The sequence below is a fragment of the Vulpes vulpes genome, chromosome 12, assembly GCF_048418805.1.
Source record: "Vulpes vulpes isolate BD-2025 chromosome 12, VulVul3, whole genome shotgun sequence".
Lineage (NCBI taxonomy): Eukaryota > Metazoa > Chordata > Mammalia > Carnivora > Canidae > Vulpes > Vulpes vulpes.
The window spans coordinates 133,876,787-133,892,210 of NC_132791.1; the positions used below are offsets into that span (position 1 = coordinate 133,876,787).

The following is a 15,424-nucleotide window of genomic DNA, read 5'->3' on the forward strand; positions in this document are numbered from 1 at the left end:
CCCCTGTGGGCTGGGCTGGACGGCCGGGGAGCGTGGGTCAAGCGTGCGCCCTAGGGTTGGCCTGCCTTCACTCCTCTGGGCTCTTCTTTCCGCTCAAGACCCGCTTAGACTTCAATAAAAGAGAATAAACGGCTCCCAGTGCCCTCGCTGCCCTCCCTCCACCCCGCCCGCGCCCCCGGGGGACCCAGGTCCCGCCGCCCCGGGGTCCGGGCCCGCAAGCCCCTAGGAGCGCTCCCCGGCGGGACACGCAGCAGCGGACAGCACGCACGCGCAGGCGGGATAGCGGTGGGACCGCCGCGCGCGGCCCGGAGCAGCTAGCGTGCGCAGGCGCAGCCGGGCGCAGGGCTCGGGGGGCGGGACCGTCCCGCGGCGTCTGCGCTCCCGGGTAGGCGGGACTAGGTGCGTGCTGGCCGCGCCGGCGCTGTTTGCCGGGTGTGACGTACAAGTCGTGCGCCGCCAGCGCCGGTGGGCCTGGGGCTCGCGGGAGGGGAAGGAGGAGCAGGAGGAGGAGGAGGAGGGGGAGGTGGTGGAGGTGGAGGCTGGAGCAGAGCGAGAGGCGGCCGCGGCGGGGCGGCTCGGCGGCGCGGCGCGCGGCCCAGAAGCGTTGGAATCCTGAATTGAGAGGGCTGCGCCTGAAGACAGCAGGAGTGGCGGGGCCGCCGCCGTCGCCGGAGAGATGAGCCGGGAAGCCTGAGGCCGGAGACGCCCGCCCTCGGGCCCGTCCGCCCGGCTTCCCCGCTCCCGGTGAGGACGCCCCCTACCCTTCCCCCAGCCCTGATGCGGCCTCTCCCAATCCTGGACCTCATTCCTACCTAACGGGGGCCCAGGAGGCCCATGAAGGGGCTTCTTAAGGCCCTCGGGCGCCGAACTGCCCTGAGCCTGTAGGACCAAACCGGTGTGGGACGCATTCTGGCCCCCGGGAACCAGGAGAGGGGGCTGGGCCAGCCTGGCTCACGCGCTCAGTTCTGTCCCAGCGCCGTGATCCCGCTGTCTGAGCACCGGTTGGGTTCTCTTTCAGTTTCCTTTAACATTCTTCCGTTTTCATTGGATTTTACTCCCTGAACCGTAGCCCTGGGATCCCCGTTCCCCCCGAGACCTCCCGAGACGACCTGAGCATGCCCGTACCCTGCCCACCCCAGCCCCCCATTCATTCCAGGGTGGTAGAGAACTCTCTTCCCACTCTGGACCGCGGTTTCCTTGTGGAAGTTGTGTTCTCCTCAGCTGTCTCCGTGTCATGTCAGCATTCTCGTGCTGAGCCACGTCCCTCGTTAGGTTCTCAATTAGGATACTCCTGGCAGTAAAATAGAGAAGCAGAGCCTGAGAATACTGGGTTTAACCTGGGGATTTGAGAAATAAGATCCCGGAGGTCTGCTGCTTAGCCAGTCTCCCTTGCTTCTGTCTGGTCAGAGGAGAGATGATGGCACAGGCTCTAAAGGGCCCCTTGTGAACCGTGTTAACCGGAAATGTCAGCAGTCAGTAGTTTTGCGTTTTGCCCTCTCTCCTTAGATTATTTGCATCTGATTCCAGAGAAGGCATGCTGAGGAAGAGAAGCAAGATCTGGGGTATAGGATGTTTGGATTCTGACACTGACCATTGTTTTACAGGCTACTGGAAGATGAAAGAGACTATACAAGGGTCCGGGTCTTGGGGGCCTGAGCCTCCTGGACCTGGCATAGCCCCAGCTTACTCAAGTCCCAGACGGGAGCGTATTCGTTGGCCCCCACCCCCCAAGCCCCGACTCAAATCAGGTGGAGGGTTTGGGCCAGATCCTGGGTCGGGGACCACAGCGCCAGCCAGACGCCTCCCTGTCCCTCGGCCCTCTTTTGATGCCTCAGCTAGTGAAGAGGAGGAAGAAGAGGACGAAGATGAGGACGAAGATGAGGAAGAGGAAGTGGCAGCTTGGAGGCTGCCCCCAAGATGGGGTCAGCTGGGGGCCTCCCAGCGACCTCGCCCTCCCCGCCCTACTCATCGAAAAACCTGCTCACAGCGCCGCCGCAGAGCCAAGAGAGCTTTCCGGATGCTGTTCTACTCAAAAAGCACCTCGCTGACATTCCACTGGAAGCTTTGGGGGCGCCACCGGGGCCGGCGGCGGAGCCTCACACACCCCAAGAACCATCTTTCACCCCAGGAAGGGGGTGCGACACCACAGGTGCCATCTCCCTGCTGTCGTTTTGACTCCCCTCGGGGGCCACCTCCACCCCGGCTGGGTCTGCTAGGTGCTCTCATGGCTGAGGATGGGGTGAGAGGGTCTCCACCAATGTCCTCTGGGCCCCCAGTGGAGGAAGATGGATTAAGGTGGCCTCCAAAGTCTCCTCTGGATCCTGACTCTGGTAAGGTGGGAATGGGTGGAGGGAGAGGGTAGGGCGGGTTCAGATCCTGGAGGATGAGGAGCTTCTGGCTGTGGTGACAGCTGGGCCGAAGGCTAGTAGGATGGCAGAGTGAGTGAGTCCGGAATATCTGTGAGATATCTTAAGCGCCTCTTTGAGCAGCAACTAAGTCTGGGGAGATGGACAAAGCTGGAATACAGAGTCTCTAAGTTGGTGTCCTGTGTATAGATGAGAAAGGGAGACGTGGTTTACAAAAGTCAGGACAGTTTTAGACACTTAAAATTCCTCATTTGCCCTTTGAGAATAAAGGGGACCCTTGCATGTGTGTCTGCAAAGGGTGCCATTCTCCTTGTGGTGGGATGAGATTTCTCTGACTAGTGGACTACATCGCCTGTCTTGTTCTGTGTGCCATTCTCACTCAGAATGTTTCTTTTAGGGATTCTCAACCAAACAATTTCGGGGTATGTTTTTATTAATTGAGCGTTTGTAGGGTCCTATACTAGATGCCAGGTTAATAATGGTGATAGATATCTCTGAAGTTTATCTCCGTCTTGTCTTGCTTTTGTGTTATGAGTAGTACTTTTTCTTTTCTGTTTCTTTATAACTTCTCAGACATGCTCATTTCATCCTTAGGGTTTATATGGGTAGATACGTTTTAGTTCATCCTCGTGGTTTTATAATTTGTGTGCGTCACTTAATCTTATCCCACTGTTCTTTGATCTGAGCCAATTTCTCATCTCCATCCTGTTTCCCCGTCCTACAGGCCTCCTCTCTTGTACTCTTCCCAATGGCTTTGGGGGACCCCCTGGGCCAGAAGGGGAACGAGGTCTGGCACCCCCTGATGCCAGCATCCTCATCAGCAACGTGTGTAGCATCGGGGACCATGTGGCCCAGGAACTCTTTCAGGGCTCAGATCTGAGTGCTGCAGAAGAGGCGGAGCGGCCTGGGGAAAAGGCTGGCCAGCACAGCCCCCTGCGGGAGGAGCATGTGACCTGCGTACAGAGTAAGGGACCCTAGAGGACCCAGTCTCTTGCTTAGTAGCCACCTCTTAAGTTGGAATCTGGAGGCCTCACGCCTCTCCTCTTTCCTTCCGCTCAGGCATCTTGGATGAATTCCTTCAAACTTATGGCAGCCTCATCCCTCTTAGCACTGATGAGGTGGTAGAGAAATTGGAGGACATTTTTCAGCAGGAGTTCTCTACACCTTCCAGGTGAGGCATGAAAGAGATGTCGTCAGAAGAGGGCTGGGCCCTGAGAGTAGGGAGAGGTTGCTGCTGCCTTTTCTCCCATAGGGATGTACTTGGCAGACGGAGGAAGGTAGAACAGAAGGGGAGGAACCTGTAGGCAGTGTGCCATGCCCCTGTAAACTGACTGGGGTGGAGTCTTTACCTGAGATCCTGCAATATTATGTATACCTGATACTCCTGTGCCTCTCTGGAGACTAGGCCTTCAGCAGGTCCTCAAAAGGATGTGTGGCCCAAAGAAAGGATTAGTTTTTGTTTAAAGTGGGTTCCACACCCAGTGTGAAGCCCAGCACAGGGCTTGAACTCACGACCTTGAGATCAATACCTGAGCTGAGATCAGGAATCGGATGTTTAACCGACTGGGCCACCCAGGTACCCCCACCCAGGTGCCCCCTTATTCTTAAGAATAAGAACTTAGTTTAGGTTCTTATTCTGGACAGTAGAAAAGTACTTCTGTATGCTCTAGCCCCCTTGTCTCTTGTGTGACTCCACCCTTGGCCTACTCAGGAAGGGCCTGGTGCTGCAGCTGATCCAGTCGTACCAGCGGATGCCAGGCAATGCCATGGTGAGGGGTTTCCGAGTGGCCTATAAGCGGCATGTACTGACCATGGATGACCTGGGGACTTTGTATGGACAGAACTGGCTCAATGACCAGGTGAGGAGTAGTGGAGAAATGGGCCCAAAAGGGGATTTAGGGAGCAGGGTGTCTGGGGCCCTCTGTTTGGGGGAGCCCTATACCTATGCTGCACTCTCCATGGCAAGTTGCCTCCCATTTTCTCCCCAGGTGATGAACATGTATGGAGACCTGGTCATGGACACGGTCCCTGAAAAGGTAGGCCCAAACCAGGTACCTCAGTCCCCAGAAGCCCTTCTGCAGTTCGGAGCAGCTTTTTCAGTCCCTTTTATCTCTTCATCCATAAAGAGGATCTTTGTTTTGGGGGAGAGGTGGTAGAAGGCAGTCAGTTAAATCTGTAGTCTTTCTTTTTTAAAGCTTTGTTTATTTGAGAGAGAAAGGAAGGAAGGGAGGGAGGGTGGGGGGGAAGGCAGGAAATCTCCAGCAGATTCCCTGCTGAGTGCAGAGCCCAACGAGGGGCTTGAGCTCTCAATCCCGAGATCACAACACCAGCCAAAACCAAGAGTCAGACACTCAACTGAGTCACCCAGGCGCTCCTCAAATTTGTAATCTTGGTCCTGAACTTACCGATTCTTTTTCCCCAGTGTAGTGTTTTTCCCTGTGGCTAACTCCACAAATTGGAATGGGAAGCAGTAAGATAAGATTAAAAAGGCTTTGGTTTTTTACCCTCAGTGAGTTGGAGTGCAGGTTGTTGAAACTGGCCCTTGGAGCCCTAATGAAAGGAAGCGGCCAGGGTGGAGGGGACCTGGCAAGGGGGCCTGATCTCTTTCAGTTCCATCCAGGTCTTTTGTATCATTGGCACAGGTGCATTTCTTCAACAGTTTCTTCTATGATAAACTCCGCACCAAGGGTTATGATGGGGTGAAAAGGTGGACCAAAAACGTGAGTTATCAATTCATATACGCTGGTGTGACACCTTGCCTGTAGAGGATTAGAGTTCTGTTCTCTAGGAGCCCTTCCTCAAAGTCTGCTCACTCAGTCTTTCAAGTATTAATAAGGCTCTGGTATGTGTGAGGTAGTCATAGGCACAAGGGATTCAGTGTTGAGTAAGGAAAACTTGCCTTTATGGAGTTAAGAGTAAATAAACAGCTTAAATTTCAGCTAGTGCTAAGTGCTGTGAATCACCTGAAAGGGTAATGCAGTAGCTCGGGAGCTAGGCCCTTTAGATTGGGCGGTTTGGGGAGGCCTCTCCTCTCTGAGGTTTGAAGGCCAAGGAGCTGGCCCTGCAGATCTGGGGGAGGAGTGGTCTAGGCAAAGGAGTAGCAAGTACATGGGACCCAGAGGGAGAATGAGCATTTGAGGCACTGAAGGCCCATGTGGGTGTCCTGTATAGTGGGAGCATCTGAGTGAAGGGAGTGCAGTAAGAAATTCAGTCAGAGTTGATCCTGTAAGGCATGGAGGAGAGGCGGAGGAGGGTGGATCTTTCTTGATGTGCATGGAGAAGCCACTGAAAAGTTTTAAGGAGCCTGGGAAGTCCCTCATGTTTTCAACTCCTGCTTCATGTAGACTGGAAGTGGGGGGAAGAGTAGAAGCAGGCAGACTGGCCAGGGAGGGGAGCACAGAAGCCTGGAGCAGGGCGCTGAGTGCAGAAATGGAAGTGGCTTTCTCTAGGATAGGTTTTGTAAGTAGAACCATGGTATTTTCAGATGGGTTGGATGTGGGAATGAAGAAGAGCTAGGAATTGGGGAGGCCTGGGTTAGTGGCAGAAGTTACTGGGGAAAATGAGGGAACGTGTTTGGTGATGGGGTGGGGGTGGGTATCTTTTCTCCCCTCTAGTTGGGGTCCCTGCCCTCCCGCCAAAAGCGAAAAAATTTGTCTAGAGTGAAGCGGGACTGGCTCTGGCATTTTAGTTTCTGTCCCCAGGTTCAGGGGCTTACACCTGCAGTGACCTGGCAGGCCCGCTTCTCCTAGTATGGGTGGGATGACACAGTGGAAAGAACGTGGCCTGTGTCCCCTGTGTCCTTTCTCCTGTGCCCGTCAGCAAGGTGCCCTACTTTCCCAGGCTGCAGTTCCATCGTTAGGCTGACTGAGAACTCCCTCACAGGGTGGTCGTGGTAACGGGCCAACCTCTTACTAGGTCCTGTGCGGTGCTGTTAACGTATCATGGACAGGAACTAATTTAACTCTGGTAACAAACAAGTGAGATAGGCACTGTTATTCGCAGCCTCTAACATCTAAGAGGACGGTGGCACGGAGAGCCATTCCGTAGCTCACCTGTGGTCACAAGCTAGGAAATGGAGGAGCTGGGTTTAAACCCCGGTGGGCTGGCTCCAGAATCCTGAGCCTGGGTTTTTAGCTATTAAGTACTCGTGCCTTTAATGTATGGAAAGAAAGTACCTGGCCATCCTGGGGTCTCAGGTGTGTTGTGACAGTAGGTCTTCTGACCTGCCTTCTTCCCTCACCCCTGGAATCTACACATGCTGAACTTCACCTCACAGTGGAGGGGCTCAGCTGTGTGCTTGCCCACTGGGCTCCTTGTCTCCGCCTCCACTCTTTAGGACCCTCGCGGCAATGGGCAGGTGGCTCCTGCTGTCCAACCTGACCTCTGACACCACCCTCCTTAGGTGGACATCTTCAATAAGGAGCTCCTGCTAATCCCCATCCACCTGGAGGTGCACTGGTCCCTCATCTCTGTTGACGTGAGGCGACGCACCATCACTTACTTTGACTCGCAGCGCACCCTAAACCGCCGCTGCCCTAAGGTTTGAGAGGGAAGGCGGGGGGAGAATCCAGTGGCAAGGCATCATGGGCAGAAGGGCGGGCCTGGTGCCTGGGGCCACTATACCCTAGGTTCACTTGGGAAACCGAGGCATCACTTCCTCCTTTTCCTGTCTCCATAGCATATTGCCAAGTACCTACAGGCAGAGGCAGTGAAGAAAGACCGGCTGGATTTCCACCAGGGCTGGAAAGGTTACTTCAAAATGGTAAGTGTCTGGAGGGAGGGGTATAGGTGGTGATGGTGGTGATAGAGGAGCGGTAGGAGGAAGAAGTGGAAGCCACACCCCAAGGAGCGTCCAGGTGAAGGACTTCATTTTTATTCTCTAGAATGTGGCCAGGCAGAATAATGACAGTGACTGTGGTGCCTTTGTGTTACAGGTAAGCAGAGATCGGTGGGGTTAAAGGTTTGGTAAGGAGGTGGGAGGCTGTTCCACCTCTCTGGTTTGGCTCACAGGCACTTGTGGAGCAGAGAGGAACCTTAGGTGTTAGTGTGCAGAAACTTGGATCCCCTTGGTCTCCCGGCTTCCCCGGGCCCACACTTGGCTTGGGTCTCTTGGTCCTTGGTCTCTGGCCCTGGTACAGTTGCTTCCCAACCCCCAGTGCAAAGCATTTTCTTCAGGTACCGAGAACAATGACTCTAGAGTCAGGCTTTGAGCCCCAGGCTATGGGATGTTGGCTTTATGTGTGAAACGTGGATGTTCTGTGAAAGGTTTGGTTAGGTGGATCTGGCTCCTGTGCAGCACAGCACAGGTCCTGACCTGGGGGGATGCTCAGTAGGTGGTTCTCATGGCCTGCTTTGTTAACACCCAGTACTGCAAGCACCTGGCCCTGTCTCAGCCATTCAGCTTCACCCAGCAGGACATGCCCAAACTTCGTCGGCAGATCTACAAGGAGCTGTGTCACTGCAAACTCACTGTGTGAGCCTCGTATCCCAGGCCTCAAGCCCATTCATTAATGGGCATGGGGACATGGGGCACCCTTCTTCCCCTGAAACTCCAGTTCCTTTCCTCTCTTGCCTCTCCCTACCCGATTCCCTTTGGTTTTTCATATTTAAATGTTTAATTGATTTCTGTTATTTTTTTTCTTTGAGAGAATACTTGTTGATTTCCGATGTTGAGGGGGTGGCCACGGAACAGCCCCCTTTCCCCCCTCTGCTGGGGCGGAGCGTCGCCTTGCGGCCTGGGTGGGGCAGTCATCCCCCTTATGTGTGCAGGGGCGGGGGCAGGAAAATCTTGTGCTGGGGGTGGTGGGCGGGCAAAGGGATTACTGCCTGCCAGATCTTCAAACTTTTTTTTATATATATATATATAAATGCCACGGTCCTGTTCTGGTCAATAAAGGATCCTTTGGAGATACACAGTGCTGGTCTTCCTTCTGTCAGGCTCGGGCTCAGCAGTCACTGTTGGCCACACTGTCATAGGTGTTGAGACCACGGGTCCTCCCCCTCTCCCCCGGGACCAGTCATCCCTGGACCCCACCCTCAGCCCCCACCGCAGGAAAGCTGGGGCTCAGAGGTAAGGGAACTTCGGGTTAGCACCCACAAGTGCCCGGAGGCGCCCCCGCCCCGCCCCTGCCCGTGACAGGGGGCACGCCTTCGGCTTCCACCGGCGCCGCACGCTCGCGACGGCTCGGGGCGGAGTCCGTCTACCTTTGCCGCACAACACGAACGACTAAGGTGCGGGTCCGGTGCGCACCTGGAGCGGAGGCCAAGGGAAGCGGCGGTCCCGGGAGCCCGGAAGTCCCTGGAGGCTGAGACCTCGCCCCTCGCGCGCGATAGGGCCCGCCGGAGCACATGACCCTGGCGCTCTCGCCTCCGCACGTGTAGGGGCGCTGGGCCCCAAGATGGCTGCTGGGCCTCGAGGCCTGACTCCCGTATGTCACTTCCGCACCGGCGAGAAAGGCGGGCCGCATAGCCAATGGGGCTGCAGGGGCGGGTCCTCATCTTGATAGGCGTTCAGCTTGTCCAATGGTGGCGGCGTGCCGGGGTGCCGGCGAACTAACGTCACGCCGAGTCGCTGAGCGCCGGCGGCGGGGCCGAGGCGGCCAAGCCAATGCGATGGCTGGGGCGGGGTCGGGCGCTCTATAAGTTGTCGATAGGCGGGCACTCCGCCCTAGTTTCTAAGGATCATGTCTGCGAGTCAGGATTCTCGGTAAGAAATCCTTATTGCAAGAGATCGAGGCTACTCACCCAGCTGCTCCTTTTCGAGGGCCCCGTGGGGGGTGGGGGGAGCCGAGGCCCACCACCCCGGGCCTCCCCCTCCCGGGGTTGTGCGGGGCGGCCTTACGCCGGGAGGCCCAGTCCTGGGGGGGGAGCGAGGGGGCTGGGCCGGGTCGGGAAGGCGGGCGAGGGAGGTCCGGCCCTCGGGGACCGGCGTGCGAGGCCTGCCCGGAGGCCGCTGTCCCCGGCGCGAGTGCCAGGCGGGGGTCGCGACCCGGCGCGGGGGACGACGGCGGCGGCGGCGGCGGCGGCTAGCAGCGCGCGTGGCCCGGGCCGGCGGGTCCGGACGCCTCTTTGGCGAGGGACCACTCGCGCGCGCTCGGGGTTCTGGGGGATTCTGACGGGACCACTCGCTGGAGCGGGGGGCGCCCGAGTCCTCTGAGCCGGGCGCTCGGTCGCGCGGAGAGCCGGGTCGGGGCGGGAGAAGCCGGCCGTTCAGTGTGCTGGTTTTCTTGACGGCCAGGACCGAGCCTGACCCCGAGGAGCGGCCGCGTGAGGCACCGGGAGCCCACCCGGCGCCGGGCGGGCGGGTCCATTTTGCCGCACAAGCCGGGCAATTGGCAAACTGCGGATGGGCAGGTCCACTTTCCTTCAGGGGTGAGCGGCCTGAGGTATGGGAGGGCGACGCCATTTCGCGACGGGGGCGGGCGGGCTGTGGATTGTTCCGTGGCGGGGGGAGACGCCGCCGGGTGGTCGAGGGAGCGAGCACATGGCGGCCCGAGGGGCTCCCCTCCCCCAGCCCGCTTCGCTGCTGAGTGTTGTGCAATCTCCCCCTTCGCTAGCTCGGCTGGGGCTCATTGTGCGCGAGGCCGCCACCGCCCGCGGCCTCCCACATCCGGGCACCGCGAGGGGGGGAGATGGGCTGGAGGGGTGGGGGAGGGCGCGGGCGGAGTGACGTGGGGGGAAGGGGATGTCCTCCTCGCAGCCGGGAGGCAAGGGGCGGGACTTCCGGCGCGCCGGGGCCGCGGGGGGAGGCGCACGCGCTCCGGCCGGCCCGGGACACGTGGGCGGGGGGCGCGGCGGCGTTCCCTGAGGCCTGCGGGGGCCGGGGCCCGACTTGGTGGAGGAGGAAGGGCTTGTGTCCTCGGGGAGTGGAGGCTGATGGCACGGGCGGGACCGCTTGCCGGGGAGAGCCAGGCGCGCGGATTTCTAACTCATCTCAGTTGGCGTGGATCTGCTTTCCACCAACAGATCCAGAGACAATGGCCCTGATGGGATGGAGCCCGAAGGCGTCATCGAGGTGAGCCCGGAGCCCTGAGCCATTGTTCCCCCTCTCTGGAAAAGACGGTCTGTAGCAGCCTCCCCTGACATCGGGAGGGGTGGTTCCTGTCCCCAATTTTGATTCCTTTTTGATGATTGGTTTAAAGTATTTGTGTCTTGGGTTGTACGAACCAGTTTGCCGAACCAGTTTGCCGGAGGAGTCTGGTCTCTCTTCCTGCTCTGTTTAACCTCTGGTTTCACAAGTGGACTGGACCTCACTGATTGCCCAGGCCGGGTAGAGCCAGCTGGCTTCCCCAGAGGGAGGAGAGGTGCAGGGATCTGCAGCTCTGGGGCTGGTACCAAGGTGCCCTCTGTTCTGCCATAAAACAGACCCCCGTTTGACTACTGTGATTTTTCTCTGTCCTACAGAGTAACTGGAATGAGATTGTTGACAGCTTTGATGACATGAACCTCTCCGAGTCCCTTCTCCGTGGCATCTATGCTTATGGTTTCGAGAAGCCTTCTGCCATCCAGCAGCGAGCCATTCTTCCTTGTATCAAGGGTAAGCCTCCTGTCTCAGGACAGGTTCTGGGCTGTCCCTAAACTGGGTTCAGTGGCATCTGGTTGGTGGTGCCTGTCTCCTATCAGTCGGGGACCCAGCAATTCCTTGTTTATCCAAGCTCGGCTTTTGGTCTGTGCCCATGCCTGGTTCATGCCCTGGCCACATGTGTGGCTGGTTTGATTTCTGCTGGTACCTGTTTCTGAACTTTGTGCAGTACTGAATGAGTTAATGTCCTGTGTGGGCACTCTGTTGTGATGGGGTAAAGTCTGTGGAGCACGTCATGCTTGGCACATGGTTCCATTGGCTTCTTGTAGGTAAAGTCTTGAACATCTCATGACCCTGAAATGTGTGTATTCTTAGGTCTTGTTTTTCTTGATCTATTTAGGTTATGATGTGATCGCTCAAGCCCAATCTGGGACTGGGAAAACAGCCACTTTTGCCATATCGATTCTGCAACAAATTGAATTGGATCTAAAGGCTACACAGGCCTTGGTCCTAGCACCGACTAGGGAGTTGGCTCAGCAGGTGAGCATGTAGGCTTTTTTGCTCCCTCCCCTGAAGGACTGCTTTAGAAATGTGGTCATTAAAAAAAGCATAGATGTGTGCTCCTCAGGACCACTATTTAAGAACTGAATGGTGGTGGTGGGGGAGGACTGTGTAAAGAAATAAGTTGAGGACTTCCGGATGTCTGAGAGCTTGTTAGGATTAATTACGAGGTCTTTCCTACCCAAACACAATGAGCATTATTTTCTCCACCCATTTCCTGAGTCAAATGAAAAGGTTGCAAGGTGGAGCCTGGCTGGCCGGGCAAGTTTGGTGGCTGTTTTACGAACAAACCCCCCTGGCAATGGGCAAAGAGACACCTTGGTGGTGGTGGTGCTCTTATATCAGCCAGGGGCAAAGCAGACGGGCAGTCCTGTGTTCATCCTAGCTTGATGCCTGGATTGGTGGCCAGAGCTGTTTCATGCCTAGGGCACATAAAATTCTAATGAGACCTTTCTTGGGTCTTGGGGGAGAAAGGGTCAGAAATGCTAGTCTCATAAGTAGGATATTAGTTTTATGGAGAGTTTAGGATGATTCTATGCTTATCGGTGAATTGAGGTAAGGTACTGTAAGTGAAGAGTTCTGGAGAATTCAGTAGGGCCTTAATGTATGTGGAGAACATGCTCTTTTAAAAAGAGTGAACAAAAAAAAAAAAAAATAATAAAATAAAAAAAAGGGATCCCTGGGTGGCGCAGCGGTTTGGCGCCTGCCTTTGGCCCAGGGCGCGATCCTGGAGACCCGGGATCGAATCCCACGTCGGGCTCCCGGTGCATGGAGCCTGTTTCTCCCTCTGCCTGTGTCTCTGCCTCTCTCTCTCTCTCTGTATGACTATCATAAATAAATAATAATAAAAAAAAATAAAAAGAGTGAACATGTCACCTAGCACAGGTTCTGTGGCAGGAGTTCAGTAGGACACAGGTAGATGGCCTTCCATTCATAAAACTAGTTGCAGTGAGATCAAATCAATGGGTCGTCATGGCTTTTAGAAAGGGCTGTTAGTGTGAATCCTTGTATTCTTAGGAGCCAGACCAAGCTCAGATCCTGAGCCTGCCACTCACTGGCAGTGTGATCTTAAGCGAAGTATCTGCCTGTTTCTTGCCTGAAAAGTGAGTTTAATGGTGCATGTCTGAGTTGGAGAGAACACCAGAAGCATTTTAAACGGTACCTGCCTTGATCATAGCTCATACTTGGGTACATTTTTTTCCCCTGAGTCCAGATACAGAAGGTAGTCATGGCATTAGGAGATTACATGGGTGCTTCCTGCCATGCCTGCATTGGGGGGACCAACGTACGTGCTGAGGTGCAGAAGCTTCAGATGGAGGCTCCTCATATCATCGTGGGCACCCCGGGTCGTGTGTTTGACATGCTGAACCGGAGATACCTATGTGAGTCTGGCTGTCCTCTTTAACCCTCCCACTCGTGCCTCCGCCCCCCCCCCGCCCCCCGCCCCCTTCGCAGTGTCGCCCTCTGACGGGCTAGCGTGCACCTGGGAAAGAGTTGCTCTGTGATGAGCCCATGCGTGTCATCTGAGCCTGGCTTCCCCGTTCTCAGCCCCGGGGAGTGTTCTACTTCCCTGGCCTGTCAGCTGGCCTCGTGTGGGAGTCTTGGCAAAGGATCAGTCTTCCTATCCTGAGAGCAGACCTCTTGTTCCTTCGTGTTATCAATCAGGAACTTGGAAGTCTGGTTTCTTGGTTCCCTCACTACTGTCCATTGGGGTTTTCTCCTCTTGTAGCTCCCAAATACATCAAGATGTTTGTACTGGACGAAGCTGATGAGATGTTAAGCCGTGGATTCAAGGACCAGATCTATGACATATTCCAAAAGCTCAACAGCAACACCCAGGTGAGAAAGGGGTTCGCGGACTCTGGGCGGTCAAGGTTTCCTTTGTAGGTGGCTGTGTGGTGGGGGTCACAGCAGCAGCACATGCCGCAGGAGCCACAAAGAATCTGGGGGCCTTAAGCCTTTTCACGCCTTAGCTTCTGCGTTAAGCGGCACTTGCTTGTTGGGGTAGGGGATCCTCCAGGCCGGCCCCCCCTCCCCTAAGGCTGCTCTTTCCCATTAGGTGGTTTTGCTGTCTGCCACGATGCCTTCTGACGTGCTTGAGGTGACCAAGAAGTTCATGAGGGACCCCATTCGGATTCTGGTCAAGAAAGAAGAGTTGACCCTCGAGGGCATCCGCCAGTTCTACATCAACGTGGAGCGAGAGGTGGGGCCCGGTGCAGGGGGCGAGCCTGGCTGCACGTCCCTGGGTAGAGCCCCTCACTGATCTCCCTTCCCCCCTCCCAGGAGTGGAAGCTGGACACGCTGTGTGACTTGTACGAGACTCTAACCATCACACAGGCAGTCATTTTCATCAACACCCGAAGGAAGGTGGATTGGCTCACCGAGAAGATGCACGCCCGAGACTTCACCGTGTCTGCCATGGTGCGTTCTCTCCCTTGTTCCCCGTAGTGCATGTGTGCCTGGGCCTCCGAGCCCGTGCGCCTGTGACACGCGCCCTCCTCTCTGGTCCCTGCTCTAGCACGGAGACATGGACCAGAAGGAGCGAGATGTTATCATGAGGGAGTTCCGCTCGGGCTCTAGCAGAGTACTGATTACCACTGACTTGCTGGTGAGTAGGGAATGGAGAACCCTGGGAAGGAGGAAGGGAGGACCCAAGCTGATTCCCTCTCCAGGGGGCTTGCTTGTGCCCCCCTCAGGAAAGTAGCAACTTGGAATAAAATCTGACATGCCTCAGGGTGCTGGGAAGAGGGGCTGCTGTTTCCTTTGCCTTCCCTTTGGCTGCCTACACACACTGCGGTCCCTGCTACGTGCACCGGCCCCCCACCCTTCCTCCTGCTGACCTGTCCTCTCCCGACCCAGGCCAGAGGCATCGACGTGCAGCAGGTGTCTCTAGTCATCAACTATGACCTTCCTACCAACAGGGAAAACTATATCCACAGGTAAGTGCAGATCTAGAACGTTCCCTCCCCCAGCCCTGAGCTCAGGCTCTGTCCTGCCCCCATCCTGAGCCAGACTGAACCTGTCCTGTTTTATTCTCACCAGAATCGGCCGTGGTGGACGATTTGGCCGGAAGGGTGTGGCTATTAACATGGTGACAGAAGAAGACAAGAGGACTCTTCGAGACATCGAGACTTTCTACAACACCTCCATTGAGGAAATGCCCCTCAATGTTGCTGACCTCATCTGAGGGGTGGTCCTGCTACCTAGCCTGACCCTGGCCTCAGTCTGGGGGGGGGGGGGCAGAAGAGCAGGAGGGGGGAGGGAAGGGAGCCAAGGGATGGACATCTTGTCATTTTTTTCCTTTTTTTTTTTCTTTGAATAAATGTCACTTTTTGAGGCAAAAGAAGGAACGTGAACATTTTAGACACCCTTTTCTTTGGGGCAGGCTCTTGCTCCAGGCGCCGTCTCTTCTCCCAAAAACACTAATCCATCTCCGTAACCTAGTCAACCTCCAAACCCCAGAGGCTCTCTCTCCCACCCAGCCACGTGCCTCTTTAGAGGCTGCCAGGGGCCATAGTGTCACTCAACCTCATTTGCTGGACCAAATCTGGAGAATCCCGGAGTTAAATGGCCCAGAGGATTGTCCCCAGGTGTGGGGGGGGGAGCAGGGGAGAAAAAGTGGTAGCCATTTTTACATTGTTTTGTATAGTATTTATTGATTCAGAAAACAAACACAAAATTCTGAATAAAATGACTTGGAAACTGCCTGTTTGGGCTTCTCATTTCTTGCCTCCCCTTCCCTCCCACCTGTGACCCGGGGCCTCCCTGGCTGGGGCCACCACTCCACCCCCAGTTCATAGTCCCCCAAATTTCCTTTGGGTTTCCTTTTTTGTTATCCCCTCCCTGCTGACCCACTAGTGGTAGCATTTGTTGGCCAGTGACCCACTCTAAAGGCCAGGACGCAAGCACCATCATAAGTGCCTCACATGTTCTGTCAAGAGGAAGTGACAAACGGAAAAGAGGGAATAGAAACACT

General features: G+C 56.0%; 2 protein-coding genes and 4 non-coding genes across 10 annotated transcripts; all 6 read left to right on the top strand.

Annotated features, from left to right (window-relative positions):
• Nucleotides 1–455: 455 nt before the first annotated feature.
• Nucleotides 456–8,279, top strand: SENP3 (SUMO specific peptidase 3). Of its 2 annotated transcripts, XM_026005398.2 has the most exons (11): nucleotides 456–744; nucleotides 1,605–2,330; nucleotides 3,091–3,330; nucleotides 3,426–3,537; nucleotides 4,078–4,225; nucleotides 4,355–4,402; nucleotides 5,009–5,086; nucleotides 6,769–6,906; nucleotides 7,045–7,128; nucleotides 7,250–7,300; nucleotides 7,733–8,279. In XM_026005398.2, the coding sequence occupies exons 2-11, from the start codon at nucleotides 1,616–1,618 to the stop codon at nucleotides 7,841–7,843; spliced, it is 1,725 nt and encodes a 574-aa protein (XP_025861183.1). In that variant the 5' UTR covers nucleotides 456–744; nucleotides 1,605–1,615; the 3' UTR covers nucleotides 7,844–8,279. The 2 variants fall into 2 exon arrangements, with proteins under 2 accessions (XP_025861183.1, XP_025861182.1); XM_026005397.2 differs by lacking the exon at nucleotides 456–744 and having other exon boundaries at nucleotides 749–2,330.
• Nucleotides 8,280–8,905: 626 nt separating this feature from the next.
• On the top strand, nucleotides 8,906–15,155 carry EIF4A1 (eukaryotic translation initiation factor 4A1). 4 transcript variants are annotated; one of them, XM_072730171.1, is made up of 12 exons: nucleotides 9,031–9,072; nucleotides 9,604–9,751; nucleotides 10,332–10,380; nucleotides 10,770–10,902; nucleotides 11,288–11,427; nucleotides 12,662–12,830; nucleotides 13,178–13,287; nucleotides 13,508–13,651; nucleotides 13,732–13,869; nucleotides 13,967–14,056; nucleotides 14,308–14,387; nucleotides 14,491–15,155. In XM_072730171.1, the coding sequence occupies exons 3-12, from the start codon at nucleotides 10,357–10,359 to the stop codon at nucleotides 14,633–14,635; spliced, it is 1,173 nt and encodes a 390-aa protein (XP_072586272.1). In that variant the 5' UTR covers nucleotides 9,031–9,072; nucleotides 9,604–9,751; nucleotides 10,332–10,356; the 3' UTR covers nucleotides 14,636–15,155. The 4 variants fall into 4 exon arrangements, with proteins under 4 accessions (XP_072586271.1, XP_072586272.1, XP_072586273.1 ...); XM_072730170.1 differs by lacking the exon at nucleotides 9,604–9,751 and having other exon boundaries at nucleotides 8,906–9,072; XM_072730172.1 differs by lacking the exon at nucleotides 9,604–9,751 and having other exon boundaries at nucleotides 10,304–10,380.
• Nucleotides 10,935–11,069, top strand: LOC112925031 (small nucleolar RNA SNORA48). Its single transcript, XR_003236007.1, has one exon. It is a non-coding gene; the product is annotated as a small nucleolar RNA SNORA48 (small nucleolar RNA).
• Nucleotides 11,739–11,883, top strand: LOC112925032 (small nucleolar RNA SNORA48). Its single transcript, XR_003236008.1, has one exon. It is a non-coding gene; the product is annotated as a small nucleolar RNA SNORA48 (small nucleolar RNA).
• Nucleotides 12,945–13,082, top strand: LOC112930741 (small nucleolar RNA SNORD10). Its single transcript, XR_003237202.1, has one exon. It is a non-coding gene; the product is annotated as a small nucleolar RNA SNORD10 (small nucleolar RNA).
• On the top strand, nucleotides 14,098–14,238 carry LOC112930738 (small nucleolar RNA SNORA67). The gene has a single exon (XR_003237198.1). It is a non-coding gene; the product is annotated as a small nucleolar RNA SNORA67 (small nucleolar RNA).
• Nucleotides 15,156–15,424: the final 269 nt, after the last annotated feature.

Coding starts and splice junctions, on each gene's coding strand:
- EIF4A1 (XM_072730169.1), top strand. CDS start 9,712: ATGGGCAGGTCCACTTTCCTTCAGGG. Junction 11,428..12,661: donor CTAGGGAGTTGGCTCAGCAG/GTGAGCATGTAG, acceptor CCCTGAGTCCAG/ATACAGAAGGTAGTCATGGC. Junction 14,057..14,307: donor TGATTACCACTGACTTGCTG/GTGAGTAGGGAA, acceptor CTCCCGACCCAG/GCCAGAGGCATCGACGTGCA.
- SENP3 (XM_026005397.2), top strand. CDS start 1,535: ATGCTGAGGAAGAGAAGCAAGATCTGGGGTATAGGATGTTTGGATTCT. Junction 5,087..6,768: donor TGAAAAGGTGGACCAAAAAC/GTGAGTTATCAA, acceptor CACCCTCCTTAG/GTGGACATCTTCAATAAGGA. Junction 6,907..7,044: donor TAAACCGCCGCTGCCCTAAG/GTTTGAGAGGGA, acceptor CTGTCTCCATAG/CATATTGCCAAGTACCTACA.